The sequence below is a fragment of the Gnatocerus cornutus genome, chromosome 6 (genome assembly GCF_029298725.1).
Source record: "Gnatocerus cornutus isolate USDA-ARS CGAHR chromosome 6, icGnaCorn1.1, whole genome shotgun sequence".
In the NCBI taxonomy this organism is placed as follows: domain Eukaryota; kingdom Metazoa; phylum Arthropoda; class Insecta; order Coleoptera; family Tenebrionidae; genus Gnatocerus; species Gnatocerus cornutus.
The window spans coordinates 11,381,863-11,398,450 of record NC_142238.1 but is presented as its reverse complement, the minus strand read 5'-3'; the positions used below and the strand labels follow the sequence as shown (position 1 = coordinate 11,398,450).

The following is a 16,588-nucleotide window of genomic DNA, read 5'->3' as shown; positions in this document are numbered from 1 at the left end:
TTTAACAATCCTCTTTGCCGAGGTTACTTTCCTACCTCTTGAGCTGGAAACAATTTCGATGGCTCCGGTCAGGTCCGGAGATTGGAAGGAATTCGGTAAAATAAAAAAAAAAGAAGACATGGAGGACAAACAAGATTGGAGTAAGTTGTCGAATTTCTACTTACAAGTAGGAAAAATGTAGAAAATACCTCGTTTGACGTGGCCTCAAATTTGTCTTATGGAGGAGTATGAATTAGAAGTCGTTTGTACATTTAATATTTCTATATTTCACAATTTTTAATATATCTATAATCACATATACATATATTTCATATCTTATATGTAACAGAAAAACCTCAGCTCACGTGAATCTGAAGAATGACCATGGTAGATAGTCGAAACGTGTATTATCAGAACCATGTGATCACCCTAGCGGATAATAGTGAATTGAAATTTTTCCCATAGATGGAGAACAGACTTAACGGTTCTGATCATATCTATAAATTACATACGTTTGGGAAATATAATTACAAACATAGCACATCAATGTAGTAATAAGATAATAGCTAAATTATGGTACAGTCAATTCGAAAATCTGTCGATGACGCATATTAATCACGGGTTAAGCCCCAGGCAGCAACCCGTGAAAAACTGAGCCCCTTGCGTCCCGGCAGATTAACGACAACATTAAGATGTCGCTTCCTGGAGAGAGAGACTTAACGTTGCCATCAAACAAATAATCGTACGTTTCCTGCCGCCTTATTGGCGACTACCATCTTCTGGGAAGGGTGACTAGAATTTGCAATAGCCTACTTTTGCCTCTTGGGCGATCGGCCAGTGGTGGAACAGACCTCCCGGTTTACCAATTTGCCATTGTGGCGTCTTGTCTGTGCGAATCGTCCCTTTGGATGTCCACTTGCTGTGTCCGGGAGGCGCCTTCCAGTGACGTGGCCGATCATATATCAGGACATATCAGGTGGGGGCGACGCGTTGCGATGTGGCCCCCTTGGCGGCGGTTTTTTCATCCGTCGCTTGGTTAGTGAGTATTGCTCACTTGTCGCTGGTGCAGAGGTAGGATGCACACGATTTCTTATTTTCGGTTTTCGTAAAATAAACTTTAAAAAACTACAACAGATCTACAGTACATGACTTGTACTCGTAAATAAACTATTTAAAATTAAATAAACTCAACGGGCATTCCGCCACGACTCTTAATTAAGTATATGAATTCACCAGTTTGGTAAAATACCATACTATAACGTAATAATTATTACAGTTTACCGTTAATTATACATTTTATGTAATACGATTCGTAAATGCAAGAGAACTAAAACAGCCCATGCCCATTGGGATTACTGTCTAATAAAACACGTAAAAACTGAGAAAACACTGGGGGGTGATTAGAAGGTGGTGTTTGTCGGATCCGTGGGAGATTCGCCATCGTTGGAAGGTAAGGGAGCCAGTTGAGCTCCCGGCGACACCAGCATCGTGGGTTCCGTGTTGCGCCTCTTCATTTTACCCTTCATTTTCTTCAGCATGGTGGCCTGGGGAGGGGCGCACACACAAACACTCATTAAAATTCAATGTATGGTAAACAATCAATCAACTCTACTTGAATCAACTGAAAAAGCAGTAAATCGAACAGTACATGACGAACAAGCAAAATATTATACATGCCAATGAACATAAAGATGATGGAAACTTTAGAAAACACAGTCGAGTTTGTGAGAGAGTGGTGTGTTTTTTATGGAACGGGGTGGGTCTAGTCATCGGTGCTCTTGCCCCCCTCCCCATTGGCAGGAAGAATGTTCGGTTCTGTAGGCCGACGCTTGAACTTATTTTTCTTCAGCATGGTCGCCTGCATCAACGAATTTCCATTAAAGATTGGACTACAACAAGCCTGATGGAACACTCAACAGCGGATTTGTTAGCGGGTTTATACCGTCTTACGGGCTTTTACTTCTTTTTACGCCTCTACCATAGTACTACCATCGTTACATCTCATATTATTTACGGACTTTTGATGGTAGCGCCATTGCAGAGGAAAGCTAAAGGTGGCAGACTTTACAGCTTTTTTAAACGAGTCCAGATTAACAAAACACTACTATGATACGGGGGTAATTACAATTTAGAGAAGCTTTTATTATTTACACACTGAGAAGCAGACATTCATATATTAATTCATTGTTTAATTTACCTATGCCAGATTGCATTATAATGAACATTTTTAAGATTTAAAGCAATTATTTATTAATATAATAGTTTGTTCTTTAATTTCTGTAGTTCTGAGAAGTTTATTAGTCTTCGTAATCATTTCGTATTTTCTTTTTTTATTCATCCAATCATTCAGTTTCTATAGTTTTTGGTTTCTTTCTGGTAACTGTCTTCTGTTAATTCCTTCGAGTCTGGAGCCAAATTACCATTTCATTGTAGGCAATCAGGCATGGACACTTTATAGAATTTAGCACAGGATATGTTTGCTTCCCATTTTTATATTTAAGTTCAACAAAATATTTTAGATAGTTTTACTTGAGTTTGTGCAAATTTTCTATTAAATTGATCTTGATTCGTTTACTTTGAAATTTAAGATTGATTAACCAACCACAGAACGTTTTCACTCCAACTTTTTTAGTAGTTTGCAAGAAACTTCCTGTGGTGGAGATTCATTAAACCCAAATATTTTTCTCAATGATTCGATCACCCCAATAGACCTTTAATCTTTATTTTATGATAAATTTGATTAGTGGTTTAAAATTACTTTTATTACTTTTTATTAAGTAAGTTTTTAAATGTTTTGTTAGTGGAGTAGTTTTGACACTGACTGTGGTTGTTGGGGAGGGTGGGGTGATGCGTTGCACAACATGCATCAATATGAAAACGGTTACAAACTAGCTACAGTACTGCAAGAAGTGAAAGATTGTGAGATACCAGAAAAAATCAGTTACGTCTTTGCAGTAGTTAAAAAACTTTGAAAGATTGACCACAAAGAAGTATTACACAAACTCTTAAACGGGTGTTTTCAATAGTGTAAAAACTGATTATAAGTTGTCTAAAATATCAACTCAAAATAATGACTAGTTCTACATTAAATAAAACAAGAGCAGTATAGGAGAAAAATCAAACTATACTAAGACTAAAGTAGGAAATAGTGACAAGGTTTTACCTTCAGAGCAGACTTGAGCACTACTACATCACAAGGGCTTTGCACCCATGGTTCACCATCTACCTGGACTGGAATGTCTGAATGAAGATGGATCTTTATGTGCCCACCCTAGAGAAAATCACGTTAACTAGTGGCTTAAAGAGTTCAAACTCTTTACTTGTGCAATCCGCATGGCCGATCGAAGCCCAGACTGTATTTGTCCTAAATGAACGACGCCAGTCACACCAACAACTTCCAACATTCCATCCCAGTGGTTTGGTTTCGAAAATTGATCTTCTTTCTCTGGACCCCACGGATTAGCTCCAGATCCCCAACTATAACAACACAAGTTGAGATTTAAAGATTGTCGCCATATGTATCCTTACCTTAAAATGTTAAGTATAATGATGCCTTCAACTTGAGGTAGTTCTACAAGTTTCCCATCGACTTCTAAGCGTACTTCTTTATGCAAGTCCTTACACATTTTTGGCCCCACCATTTTTCTCAGACCCATTTTGACATAAACGCTCTTATTATGCAAGCGACTGTTGAACTTGTTGGGATTTTCTTCGCGTGCGTTGTGAAAATCCAAGCATAAATCCGCATCGATTCCAATTCCGAAATAGTTGTTCATCACGAAAATCTGGGAGTTGTCCTCGCTCGTCGAACCTGCTACAACTGTAGTAAGTGTTCAGGTAAGAGTAAAACTCTGGGGGGGAGTTACGTTTTCCGACCATAAAGAAACGTGGGGGCCGTTTCTGAATGATCAGAGTTAGGGCCAGTTAATTCTGGAACATTTGAAGCAAAATCGGACAACCTACTTTTTGAGAAAGCGTCTAGAATTTTTACCAATCTTTTTAACAATGTTGTTTTGCCGTAAACTAAAATGAAAGCCATGCATCTATCTGTGATAAGTCTACATAGGAACTGCCTTAGTTGGATAGTTTTAGATATTTCGTTTAATGCTTGATTTTAGATGAAAGTGCGGCTGTGTGCATTCATGATTTATGTTCACTGGTTCTTTTTATTTGGAAGAATTAATGCACAGCTCTAATAGTTCCAAATATAAAGTCAGTGGTGGAATGATTGAAACTTGAACACATACTCACAGTTACCGCTGAAATTATCATTTAATGAGATTATTAAACATGTGTATTAATGGTGGCCAAGCGCTCTACGAGTGATCTATTCCATCCTGCTTTCAGAAAAAGTAGGTAGATAGATCGACTGTTCATTTACAGTTTCAGCAGACAATGGCCATACGAACTACACGCGATTGATTGTTAACCCGTTAGTCTCAATTACAGCAAAACAACATCTATAAACACATATGATTGACCTGCTTTTCTAATTTGCTCATTGGTCACTTTCATTTTGGACAGTTTTTGCCTCTTCTTACCGGTGGAGTTGACCTGCTTGACGCTGTCATCGGGTTTATCCTCTGGGTGGAAAACCACCGTCCACCGATCCAAACGGATTTCCTCCGCATCTATTACATCGCGTAAAAGATTCAGTGGATCTTCACCGCCTGTATAGCCTGGTCCCCACCTTAGCACTCGGGCTAAATCATTGCCTGTATGGAAAGAACACCCTCAATCTTAAGCCTTAATCAAGTTATGATTAACACTTAATCATAAATTTTTTGGGCGAAATTTACTCCTTACTTTGTTAATGTTAACGTTTTAACCTCACCCAAAATATTTCTCGTCTGACAAACACCGGATATCAAATTACAAACCTGTCCCCAACGGGACGATAGCGCAAGCTGGAGAAGAGCATTGGGAGTCTTGTCCAACATTGTCAAGACATTGTAACACCCAACCAATGGTCCCGTCTCCTCCGCAAACCAGAATTTTGTAATTCTGGATGTTACGAAACACGTATAAACCAGGCAGAGGACCTCCGTTGTCTAAGTCAAACACTTGATACGGATTGAGGAGTTTTCGAAAGCTGGATATGAGCTCTAAACCTTGACAACCTCCAGACTTTACGTTTACGAAGACGAGGAGCGGTTGTACACCGTTTGGAGTCATCGAAGGTTCTATGTTTGGTAGCAACATCACTACAACACTCAATGTGAAGAAAACGCTCAAACGAGAATGTTGCGACTTACCGAGTAGATGTTTGTCTTCAAATTTTGATTCTCTTAGAGTATATAGTGCTCTGACAGCCTTATCAGAATCCTCGTATGTTATAACCATCGACCCGTATTCGTAGTAGATTGGACCAATTTTAGAAAACTTGTTTTCTATAAGAGAATGGTAAGGAACGATTTTGGGGAAAGGACCGGTGAACTTACCTTTTCCTAAAAATTCGGTTAGGATATTTTCATAGTTTCTTTCGGAAAGATTCGGAGGCAGATTGCCCACAAATAATGCTAAATTTGGTCCGTGTGGGTCTTGTTTCAGTTGTAGGTAGAACCTCATAAGCTCCATCTGCCTGATGCTGTCTTTACCTAACTGTTTCATGATTTCCCAAGGACGTTCGTTCCACGATAAAACTCGCTCAGTTACTAGAAGACACAATGAGGCATTTTAATGATGAAAGTATGAGATTTTACCTCCTCGATCAAGCAATACTTCGCTGCATCTGTAATCCTCGCAATTGTAGTCTTCGAGACCAAACCGGTTCAGAGCTTCTCGTATGAGATCACCGACGGTAGTATTGGAATCCACAGGCACGGTGCAGAATGCCTGGGATACCTGTAACTTGCCAGGGTAGACTCTTACTTCGCCCTTGTCGTTGTCTCGATCCCTGCCGCAAAAAAAAAATGAAATTTATTCGTGAGACAGAAATTTAACATACTTGAATCGCAGGAAAACCGCCGGCCTTTTCCCTTCCTTCCTGTGCAGAGTCAAAACTGGTGATGGATCTTGAAGGACCGCCTCTTCCGAAGAGTAGAGATCCGTCAGATGGAATGAACTTGGATCTTTTGTGATATGAAATGCCCTTAAAGCCTGTGTTAACACTTGCTTCAATGGTGCCTGTCGAGATACCACAATAGTTCGGAAAATTCTTCTCCTTAGCGAGTTATTTCCATCATACACTTTGATGACCTCTGTTTACGCACAAAATGTAAGATTTTTTACACTTAGTGATTATAACAAACCTTCATCTCTATCCTCCTTGTCCTTGTTGGTTTTGTCCTGCCTGCTGTCGCGGCCCTGCGTGTGAGACTGACTGTAATCCTCCGTTTCCCTGTAGCGGCCAGCATCCCCGCTGCTGAATTCTTCCGAAATACTCCGGGCTAAAATAGCAGTCTTTCACACTTCTTATCGCGACAAAAAAGTTATTACAGAATACCCAGTTAGTGTGCTCTCTCAGTGTGGTTAGTTTTCCAACGTAAAATTCGGTTGATAACAAAATGTTGCTATGAGCCAACCCATTGGGCGCATACAATAAAAACTTCATTTGGTGGTCTTCAATAGCTTTTGTGGCTAATTTTACCGACTTGTATGTGCCCAATTGCCTTGGTCCAGAAGTAACAATTTGATATCAACTAAATTGCATAAATGAAAATAATTATGTTGGCTGAAGACCATTCCTAAAAGCTACAGAAAACAAACAAGCGCATACGAAGCGAGAAAACCATTAAACTAAAAATACTTTCGCAAATCAAATATACCTCGAACATAAGGAGGTGAGGGCTGGCATTTGCCTTGACATGAGGATGGCAAAACAACAGAAAGACGCTTCAGAACACTCGATAAAGCAGTCCGTCTATCGCCACTGATGACTGCAAAATCATTCCCTTGTTATCTTAAAATAAAAATTAAAACAAAATTAAGCACTTAAAAAAATATAATTGCTGTTGCAACGAAAGAAAATCATAAAGGAAACCGAATTTGGGATTGTTAAATATGCCCTTGTCGTTATGTTAAAACTGTTCGCTTTCTAAAATCTGTTACTAAATAAACATTATGTAATCAGCTGAATCACTTTATTAATAGCAGAATCACCTCCAGTATGTCCAGCTTTGGAATGTTGGATTATAAAAATCAGCTATTTTTGTGGTATTTTCCTTCCTCTTTCGCATTTTTAGTGATTTATTTTTATCATACTAAAACTAGTATAAAAAAATTAATAATAAATTGAAAAAAAAATCTCTTTCTCCACACACTTTTATTGTAAGAGTACGCCTATGAATATGGTGAAGGCGCCGGGTTAATGCACACGTTCTCCGCAATAGAGCCATTCCTGAACAAATTTCTTCCAAAACCGAAACTGTTCAGTGTATTCTTTGTAATTTGCTTAGAATTACCAACAAAGGCACAACACCTAGTTAGTAATAAAGCAACACTTACGGCATGAATACTCACGAGACATAGTATCTTTGCGCCGAACTTGTACACCGATGATAGCCTCCATAGGTACTTCTGTTCTTGGAATGCTGACGGCATGCGGTGGCAGATAAATCGGTTCCAGCACCCCGAAAGTACATTCGGATGTTATGTTTATATGGCAAGTGGCATGACACTAAGAATGAGTATTAGAAAAGAAATATCAAAAGTTTGAGAATAACTTACAGTCATGCCACACCATTCGCACCGGTATCCCGACAAGCATTCTGTTGTCCAGCACGTTTTCTTACAGAGAGCACACTTTGAATTGCTTGGAAGATTGCCTTCCCGCCAGTGGTGTTGGTGGTGCACGTTCGACAGTTGCTTCCCCGGAAGATATGTAGCATTTTCCTTACAATCGGCAACGGCGAAATCCTGACATTCGGTGTGTACGTAATATTCGCATACTAAAAAGTAAAAATGACCGTGCAGTTACGTATTTAATCCAAAGAAACCCATTTCTGTGTAAATATTTAGAATTTAAAGCACCGACAAACTTCTAAAATTGAAAGTGCATACACATATAATAAAATTTGACTGTGGGAATATTCCACTGTATTTTGTTTTGAGAAAAACCATAAGCTTAGAGTACGATCGGTGATTGATAAACTGCGTATTTCATTTCTTTTTAATATAATCGTTTACTGTAATAATTTTAGTTTATACTCACTTTCACAGTGGATGGAGACACTATCATCTAGCCTTTTCCTACACACGTTACAAAATTTCCGCTTATGGTGGAAAGGTTCTGACCAACAGTGGGCTACCGGATTCTAAAAAACAAAATGAGTTCTGAAACTTCTTTCTTCTGAATCTCACCTTGATGAGGCTGGCGGCGATGCTGGAACACGGGGACACCACAGTTTTTAGGCAGCGATCATGCACCACGAAGTTGCACACTGGAAGAAACAGAGTTTATTAAATATAAAACTATTTTTAGTCGAGTAGTTTTGTAGAATTTTCCTTTATTTTTGAGAGGCGAAAGAGAAAAAACTTCGCTGTTGTGGTTTTTCAATTTCATGTTTTGATCAGTTTCAGGTATTATTTAAACCAGCGCTTTCTTGAGTAGTACGCAGTTTTGGGTAGGTGTGAGCTTTCGCCGAAGCCGCTTCCAAATCCAACTGACGTCATATGAATGACGTAGCGGGCGGCTTGCACAACATTTGCAAATAAATCAATACAGAGAAGAGGACCTTCCAGTTGAAACACGGCAAATGATAACAGAAAAAAGTAACTAGGTATCAAGTGATTATGAAGGATTGATAATGCGGCGATGTTATTAATAGATTCGAAATGAAAATAAACCACCTGTATGATGTTGCATTAATAGCAGGTGAAGTATTTCAGTGATAGATAAGACAAGCCGTACTATTTCGGAACATTTGTAAAAATAAGTTAGCAAGATTTATCCTCCAAAATCTGCATTGCAGATAAGCAGAGGTAATTCCGAGCGAGCTGATGAATTTTATCGCAATGTCGATTCGATAACGTCCAGTGGCCTTTGAGGTCCACCTGGATTTGTGGAACTAGAGCAGAACGCTAAGCATAATCCATATGTCGTGGGTGTTATATAATTAATGAAAATTTCTTGATAAAAATAAATGCGACCCTGAATACAACAGCAGCAGTCCGTGAAGAGATGTAAACATATACAGACAAGTATATCAGAGCTGACGTCAACAATCACCTCGTACTCAATATGCGCCTGTGCAATAAGTATTATTCTTTTGCCATATGTAATCAGCTGGGGATTTATATCTAATTCAATCACTAGGACGTTAGAACCGACTTGCACGCTAAGCAGTCATTTAATAATACAAACAACTTATGGATAAATTTGGGGTTTCTTATAGCCCACTTAGGGAAGTACGAAACAGTGCTTACAAAAGGTAGTTATCATCACCATATAGAAAGATATTTCTAGATTACCTTGTTTTATTTTTGGAAATTATAAATAGAAACGTATAATGTTCTTTTTATTAGATATTAAACAGGATATAATGCAGTCAACATAAAAACCAAATAAAATGTAAAAGATATAATAATTTAAACTATTAATTTTACTACGTCTTCCACAAGAGATCAGTCACTCTAATAGTTCGATCTATTTTTTAGATGTGTGCAGTTTATTACCGTCCTTTTTTGCAGAATCTGTACCGCCGCACCATACTTTGTCTTATTTAGTAGTATCATCCTACGAAAAGCGTTTTTGATGTATTCACTGTAGCTTGACAAAAATAGGTCAGCAAGCAGAACCCTTACAAAGATTGCAAAGATCCTTACATCTCTTTTGTGCGCGTTAAAGATGTGCATTACATAAAATAACCGAATTAAAAGTAGGTTATCATAAAGGATATAGTAACCACAGCCTCCGGAAGTGGTATCGAATTTTCCTCCCAAAACAACGACAAATGAAAATTTCACTCCAAATCCACACCTCTTCAATGTATTGGAAACTGGACATGTCATCATTTCAGTTGTACATCGCTTAATGTTTACATACTTAACCAGATGAGAGGTGCTATCTCTCGTACCGGACATAACGGCGGGTGGCGGTGGTGGTTGCGGAGAGGTATTGATCCGGAGGCTGCACCGAGACGCCTCTACACGCATCGTTATCGCACACTCCGCGAAAATTTAGCAGCACATTTCGACTCTTTACTTGTTTACTATCCGCATATAGACAACTTGCTCATAACACGCAAAAATACTTCAGTTCATTACTTATACCGGAGCAATGAGTTTCAAGAAATTCGCCACGAATTTTGATCCTAATTTTATGGAGTTTGCAAGTTTCTGACGCACATTACTGCGTATATGTGTTAAAATGTTTTGGCCTTGTAGTTTTAAAGAATAAATAAATGAAGAGAATTCGAAACTTATTGTCCATGAAGATTATTCATATGATACAGACAGAAAGGTGCTAAAATGTGTTGCGGAGGTCATAAAATTTGTAAATTGGCCAGTTTTGTACTTGTGGAAACAAATTTAGTGTGGACATTTTTACTTTATTCTGTTTAAACTACACACTGAAAATGGTGTTTTGTGGTTTAAAAATGGTCCAAATATCCAAATAAAAAAGCTTTCCATCTAAATCGACAGAATTACTATGAAATGGATGCTTCCTGACCAATGAGCTGTGGTTTTATTGGTGTTTACAGTAGATATGGATTTATTTCGCATTTGTATGTTACAAAAGCAAACAGTACCCATATTTAGGAAACAGTTAAAACCCGACTTTCAAACTAAACATTAAAGATTTAGGTCGTAACAGCTCTTTAAACAATTTTGAATGTTTATTAAACGCGTGAAATAATCGAAATCCAAGTTGTCCCCATCGTCTGTGTTTTCCCCTCCTCCTGTCCACGTCGGCCAAAAGCTCGACTATTTATTTCTCGACACACACTGAGAGTAAGTTCCAGGTGTGGGAGTCGGTTGTAAAGAATTGAACCGTATTGGTAGTTCGGTTTCTTTGACCTTTCCGCAGGACTATAAATAATAGAGCTTTAGCCATGTACAATAGGGAACAGCGCTGACATATTCCGCTGCGATATCGCGCTCCTGTATACCTGGATGTTTATAATAAGTCAACTTACGTTAACTAATACAATTGCTCCGCTGTGAATAGAGATCTCCCAAGGGGAGATAAAAGGAACTTCAATGGCAAGGCCGATCCGAATGGAAAACTTATTCGGTGGAATAAGTGGCCCTGATTTAGGACGACCAAAACAAAATATTTGACCATTGATAACGAGATCAATAAACTAGCGCTTGCGAATTTTAAATAAAAACAATAGGGTCTCACAAAAAGCGATTTTTGGCAATTACAGCAGTTTGTTACACAACTTCAATAACCGAATTGGAGGAAGAGGGGAGAATGTGGTCCCTGATGAGGACATAATAAGACAATTTTAGATCAGAAAAGGTACCATTTGAGAACATAGAAGGCCAAAAGCCTAAATTGCCGCCCAATTTAAGCACCACCAGCTTGTTGATAATTTTGTAAAATTCCAAACAAGAAAGAAGAATTTTAGTCGAACCAAATAATTCTAAAAAAGTTGACTAAAAATAACAAAACTGATATTTAGAAATAAGAAAAAAATTTAAACTCTCCCGTTTGAAGCAGGTAAAAAGAACATCAAAAGCAGAACGCAGAAAATTTTATGAGCACTGTGAACTGAACCCCAATCATCCCTGACTTTAGAAAAAGAAGACTTTTACTCTCCTGTAGACGCATTGCCGACGTTCTTCAACAAAGAAGTTCAAAAGAGAGTTGCAAGCTCAAACCTCAGATTTTGTACAAGCTTAACACCTAATGGTAAAAAATCAAAAGAATCTTCATCTTCACTAAACCTTGGACACCCGCCTTCTAATGTTTCTGTCCTATAATTCAATGAATAGCTTTGATGTGTGTGAGCGCCGCGCCTCTCACTATACCATTCAGCAACAATTTTCTTGATCGTAAAAGTGCTGGAAATATACCAGTAAAAATGGCAATAACGGCCCATAATAACCATTTGGGAAATAAGAGTCGCGCTAAAGTGTTCATGTGCGACACCTGCTATACACACGACGAAAGGTGACGAACTGACGTCACGACGCTACACATGCGTCGCTAAATAATCGGAGCTTCTCGAGATTATTCGCTAGCGAAAGATCGATGCGCAATGACGAGCGCACCGAGAGGCGTCGGCGTCGCGAACGATCCACGTATCATACCGGAGATTCATTTTACAAGAAGTCGAAATGACACGCTATAGGATGGAACGAGGAGCTTGAAGAGAAATGTGAAGAGGGATACACGAAAGATTCACTTTTTTAGGGTGGAAACTGCGAAAACAACGAAAGAGAATTTGTTGCAGCAGACGCAGCATCCGAAAGAGAATGTTGAATGTCTTCGGCGTCCGGTTTCTGTTTACGAAGCGGGTAAAAATGTTTTTACCACAAACGTGGCGAATTTTAAAAAGAGATGTGAAAATTGTGGAAAAAATGGATTTTCTCGGAAAAATTTTGGCTTAAAACCCCAACAAGTTTATCTTTTTTTTTCATAATTCCGAGTAGTTATTTAGGATAGGCGACGACGTAGATCTCCGATGATTTGGAGGCGGTTACGAGCGAAGATTGGTACCCAGAGAAGCGGTGCGCTCCGACGAAGAGATCCGAGAGGGTGTGTGTGACCTATTTCGGGGATGTCTCACCTTCGCAGACGAAGCCTTGCTGGATGAGGCCCCAAAGCATGTCGCTGCAGTGGTGGCAGTACGTGGGCTTGTGGAAGGTCTTCTTGCAGAAGCTGTGCCCGTGCGCGGCATGCGGCTGTTCGGTCGAGCCCGCCACCGACGCCATGTCTCCGAGCCACCGTTCACGCCAGATTTTCACCGTGAACTCGCACTAGGCACAGGCATATTACAGGTCTATGTAATCTCGAAACCGTACGCGAACATTTTGCGGCCGTAGGGTATCTCTGCAAGCCAGAGTTACATGCCTAAGGCGCATTTCTCGACGTCTCCCGTACACAGCTGACCATCACAGACGAACTACGAGTGCGCATCCGCGAAACGTCTGGACGCGTCGACTGCTGCTGCTGCTGGGAACCTGTGCGTCTCGGCGCCGCGCCGCTCTCCTCGGCCCGCCCATCTTCCAGGCGCCACGGTCGCTACATCTTTTGGAGGAGGGAGACAAATTGCAGATGGGCGCAACGGGAATCTGTCCGGATCAGGAAGAAAAGGAAATCGATTCGAATAAACTTTTTTTTTTCAACAAAATATATACAAATGTACACCGGAAACTTGGAGGAATTAAAACTTCGTTCAAAAATAATTCTTTTAATACAAACTTTTAAGCAGAACACACGTGGAATGCAAATATTCTTTAACATAATGTCTAAATATTCAACAAGCTTACGTACTGGAATATCAATATTAAATTAGAGCCTACACTAACTGCTTGCCTGACCTTAATATTGCACAATCATTCGCTCCATTTTTTATGTACAACACAAAAGAAGAGTCGGTTCCGTCACCCACAATGTTACTACCTAATTCTATTGTGTAGAAAAAAATAAAGACTTACCGAGAGTTAAATAATTAAATAAGTAAAAAAATAGAAAATGTGTGATTTTATTATCCTATTACTCAGTTAACTGTAAGAAAAATAGAAAATAGAAAATTGTCGAGTTGTAAAGAAGAAATATGTGAAATTTGATTATGTTTATCCAAGACCGTGGTCGTCGAAGAATCCTTGCGGAGTCTCCTCCTATAATAAATATTAATAGTAAAAACGAGTATACAATAAACATTAAGCATAAAATAATAATAAACTGCATAAAGAAAACACCAAGTTTGGATTTTTTTTAGTATCAAAAATATTACTATTAAATTCTGTACCCGCCATGCCATTTTAATCAATAAGAGTCCATTTTCATAAATTTATCGATTATAAAATACACCCCAAAAAAAAAAAAAAAACGGACAAAAAACTGCGTCTTATATTCAACGGATTACGGCTGATTACGGCAATTGGCGTATTCATGCAGTAAATGGAGAAAAAACAAAATATCACTGCTGCAAAAATTATATAAACAACTTTCGCAAAAATAAATACAAGAAAGTTCGTCAATTATTTCCGCTAAAAATTAATAAATAATCATTAATTGAAGGAAAGTGCATTATTATGATAACTACCATAATTTTAACAGCAGCAAATCAAAAATACACTTCTAGGGAAAGATATACCTCCAATAAACTAAGCAACATAAAAAAAATGTTTGACTAAATATATTCAGTCAACATTGCCAAGACTAACCTCTTGTAGGAGATCCTGAGCTGCAATTGCTTTAAGAATGGTCTTCTTACTGGTCTCTTGAATTTCCCCTCCTAATAATAATTCATCAAGTATGAAATATGCCTTTTCAAAGTTGAAAATGATATCCAATTCACAGACCTAAGATAATGAATTTAAACTCATGTTTGCACAGTTTACAATACTTACACTTCCAAAATATTTATCTAATAGTTCTACATATCGGTGAATTATCTCTAAAGTTAATAACTCATTGTCTTCCTGCTCAACAGCGCAGCAAAAATACAAACTGGCATATCTAAAACTAGGAAATTAGAAAGAAATAATTCAAATCAGCCCAATTACCGTTTGTATACAATCTTTACATCTCTCCATTCCAAAAAGCTACACATTTTAGGTTTTCTAGCCAATATTGTAGTAATTAATTCTCTAGTTATCTTCTTCTTTAATTTGTCGGGGTGTGCTACATACCATTTCTGTAATCGCAATTTGCCCTGTCGGCTAAATAACAGCATAAATTGCATCTGAAACCGGTAAATTAAAAATTAGAGGGTCTGACTTTAATTACATACCATGTTAACCTCTTTTTATCTACTTTTTTAGAACATGTAGCGATTGATTTTTAGGAACCGAACCGTGCACGCATCACTTAATTAAAATAAACATGACAAATAGTAAACAACAAAAAATGACATTCAAGTGAAGTGTCAAAGTTGTCAAAACTTGACATTAAAAAAAACAGTTCAAAAGCTTCCGCTAAGCGCTGTAATCGTTCGCGCCATTTTTGAAATTTTAATAATAGATTAGGGCTAATCGCAAATAAAAATTGTTGCAAGGGACTAACGTAGTCGCACAAATTAAAAAAAAAAACAAGAAAAAAGTAGATGACAAAAACAATAAACAGTATATAAAAACCAATTAAAAAATTACCGATTCCATTTTGGAAAATTTATTTTTTTTGCCTGTTACAGTCGAATATAAGTATTATGCTAATGCCGCTGTGAATTAATATTATGCCCATACGATATTTTCAATCCAGGGTATGTAACTGGAAACCTTTGAGTAAATCGCCGGAGAATTGGCAAAACCGCAGAATTTCCCAAAAGAAGTAACCCCAATAATTTTGTACATGCAAAACGGTTTTTCTAAAACCACTTGCAGGGGTCCTCCAGAATCTCCCTGACATGTATCTTTTCCACCTTCTGTGTGGCCCGCACATAACATTGAATCAATAACTTTATCATTCATTGTCAAAGCTTTACTACATTTCTCACTGGGATAAGTTTCAAGAGTGACTTTCATTAGTTTTTCGCTGCCAGTGGTCGCTTCTGCAAAATATAATTAGTTGTATCAGATTTTCCGGTACAACGTGGCATATACCAAAGCTAAGTTTTCCAAAACCAATCGCTACCGCCTTCGTGTTTGGTCCTACTTCTTCGGTATTGAGACAAGCGGGTCTAATGTATGGTGTAAAAGTAATAGGACTATCCATTTTAACTAACGCGATATCATTTGCTTTTGACGGAGTTTTGTAGTCTGGATGTGGTATTCTTTTAGCTATAAGACGTTCTTCCATTGAGGAATCGGGTGAATCGAAACTAATGGTTCCTAAACGTACTTTTTGGGCGGGACCTCTAAAGTTTGTTTGAAGAATTTTGATGTTTATTTCGTACGTTTTTAAAACTTACAATTCTCGACTTTCCATGCAATGAGCTGCTGTTAATATGTACAACTCACTTATTAAAGTACCTCCACAATCCCAAGAAAGTTCCGCGTCGGGAGACTTTCCAAACCCTAGAGAAGCCTAAAAGACAGTTCATTTTAAAGTTAATTTAAAACGCCAATTTTACCATATGAGGGAATTCCATTTCTGTAGCCAAAGTACCACCAATTATCAAAGGAACTGAGACTATCGCACAGTCAGCAACAACATCTTGTTTTACTTTTCTGGTAAGTGTTGGACTATCTGTCTCAGAGTAGACTGCTTTTCCATATTCCTCACATTCTGAATATTATAAATAATATTTACTGACGCCCAAATTTAAACTTACTTTCCGATGCTAGACCGCATTCGTGATTTTTAAAATAATTAAAACTTAAACAAAGAAACAAGAACACGTTCATCGTAAAAAAATGAAAAGTTTTAGAAACTGCGTTAGTCACAAAGCAAAATCAATTAAATGGGAGGTAATAGAAATGGAGATTATAATCTTCACAGTTAAATTGGCGATGAAATTAATCGCATTATGTGTTTTCATTGTTGCATTACGAAAATCGGAATAAGAAATCAAAAAATAGATGAGATTATTTAAAATTCGTTGTTAGAGAA

The 16,588-nt window shown here is 38.0% G+C and overlaps 3 protein-coding genes across 12 annotated transcripts; all 3 read right to left on the bottom strand.

The window, feature by feature from the left end:
• Nucleotides 1–242: 242 nt before the first annotated feature.
• Nucleotides 243–13,023, bottom strand: LOC148172915 (diacylglycerol kinase theta). 9 transcript variants are annotated; one of them, XM_088038291.1, is made up of 17 exons: nucleotides 12,660–13,023; nucleotides 8,281–8,360; nucleotides 8,132–8,234; nucleotides 7,648–7,868; nucleotides 7,441–7,597; nucleotides 6,747–6,857; nucleotides 6,231–6,368; nucleotides 5,927–6,179; nucleotides 5,682–5,875; nucleotides 5,421–5,633; nucleotides 5,235–5,369; nucleotides 4,860–5,183; nucleotides 4,461–4,694; nucleotides 3,508–3,799; nucleotides 3,300–3,456; nucleotides 3,143–3,250; nucleotides 243–1,523 (listed from the first exon to the last, which is right to left on the bottom strand). In XM_088038291.1, the coding sequence occupies exons 1-17, from the start codon at nucleotides 12,802–12,804 to the stop codon at nucleotides 1,380–1,382; spliced, it is 3,009 nt and encodes a 1,002-aa protein (XP_087894417.1). In that variant the 5' UTR covers nucleotides 12,805–13,023; the 3' UTR covers nucleotides 243–1,379. The 9 variants fall into 9 exon arrangements, with proteins under 9 accessions (XP_087894417.1, XP_087894418.1, XP_087894420.1 ...); XM_088038292.1 differs by having other exon boundaries at nucleotides 3,508–3,790; XM_088038294.1 differs by having other exon boundaries at nucleotides 4,521–4,694; nucleotides 12,660–13,022.
• Nucleotides 13,024–13,267: 244 nt separating this feature from the next.
• Nucleotides 13,268–14,997, bottom strand: LOC148172914 (AP-1 complex subunit sigma-2-like). Of its 2 annotated transcripts, none has more exons than XM_088038336.1 (5): nucleotides 14,841–14,997; nucleotides 14,605–14,783; nucleotides 14,449–14,557; nucleotides 14,263–14,400; nucleotides 13,268–13,713 (listed from the first exon to the last, which is right to left on the bottom strand). In XM_088038336.1, exons 2-5 carry the CDS (start codon nucleotides 14,781–14,783, stop codon nucleotides 13,669–13,671), a joined length of 471 nt encoding a protein of 156 aa, XP_087894462.1. In that variant the 5' UTR covers nucleotides 14,841–14,997; the 3' UTR covers nucleotides 13,268–13,668. The 2 variants fall into 2 exon arrangements, with proteins under 2 accessions (XP_087894462.1, XP_087894461.1); XM_088038335.1 differs by having other exon boundaries at nucleotides 14,832–14,996.
• A 106-nt stretch (nucleotides 14,998–15,103) lies between these two features.
• Nucleotides 15,104–16,586, bottom strand: LOC148172913 (serine protease snk-like). Its single transcript, XM_088038332.1, has 4 exons — nucleotides 16,110–16,586; nucleotides 15,948–16,063; nucleotides 15,640–15,893; nucleotides 15,104–15,587 (listed from the first exon to the last, which is right to left on the bottom strand). The coding sequence occupies exons 1-4, from the start codon at nucleotides 16,125–16,127 to the stop codon at nucleotides 15,271–15,273; spliced, it is 705 nt and encodes a 234-aa protein (XP_087894458.1). The 5' UTR covers nucleotides 16,128–16,586; the 3' UTR covers nucleotides 15,104–15,270.
• Between the last annotated feature and the right edge of the window lie 2 nt (nucleotides 16,587–16,588).

Bases quoted from the DNA above. Each gene is read 5' to 3' on its own strand.
- LOC148172914 (XM_088038335.1), bottom strand. The intron at 14,401-14,448 runs GTAAGTATTGTA...TCATTATCTTAG, and splicing joins TAGATAAATATTTTGGAAGT to GTCTGTGAATTGGATATCAT. The intron at 13,714-14,262 runs GTTAGTCTTGGC...TATTTATTATAG, and splicing joins CTCAGGATCTCCTACAAGAG to GAGGAGACTCCGCAAGGATT.
- LOC148172913 (XM_088038332.1), bottom strand. The intron at 15,894-15,947 runs GTAAGTTTTAAA...AACAAACTTTAG, and splicing joins TGCATGGAAAGTCGAGAATT to AGGTCCCGCCCAAAAAGTAC. The intron at 15,588-15,639 runs GTATATGCCACG...TATATTTTGCAG, and splicing joins TTTTGGAAAACTTAGCTTTG to AAGCGACCACTGGCAGCGAA.
- LOC148172915 (XM_088038291.1), bottom strand. From the start codon at position 12,804: ATGGCGTCGGTGGCGGGCTCGACCGAACAGCCGCATGCCGCGCACGGG. The intron at 5,184-5,234 runs GTAAGTCGCAAC...TGAGTGTTGTAG, and splicing joins TGAAGACAAACATCTACTCG to TGATGTTGCTACCAAACATA. The intron at 3,251-3,299 runs GTAAAGAGTTTG...GATTTTCTCTAG, and splicing joins CGGCCATGCGGATTGCACAA to GGTGGGCACATAAAGATCCA.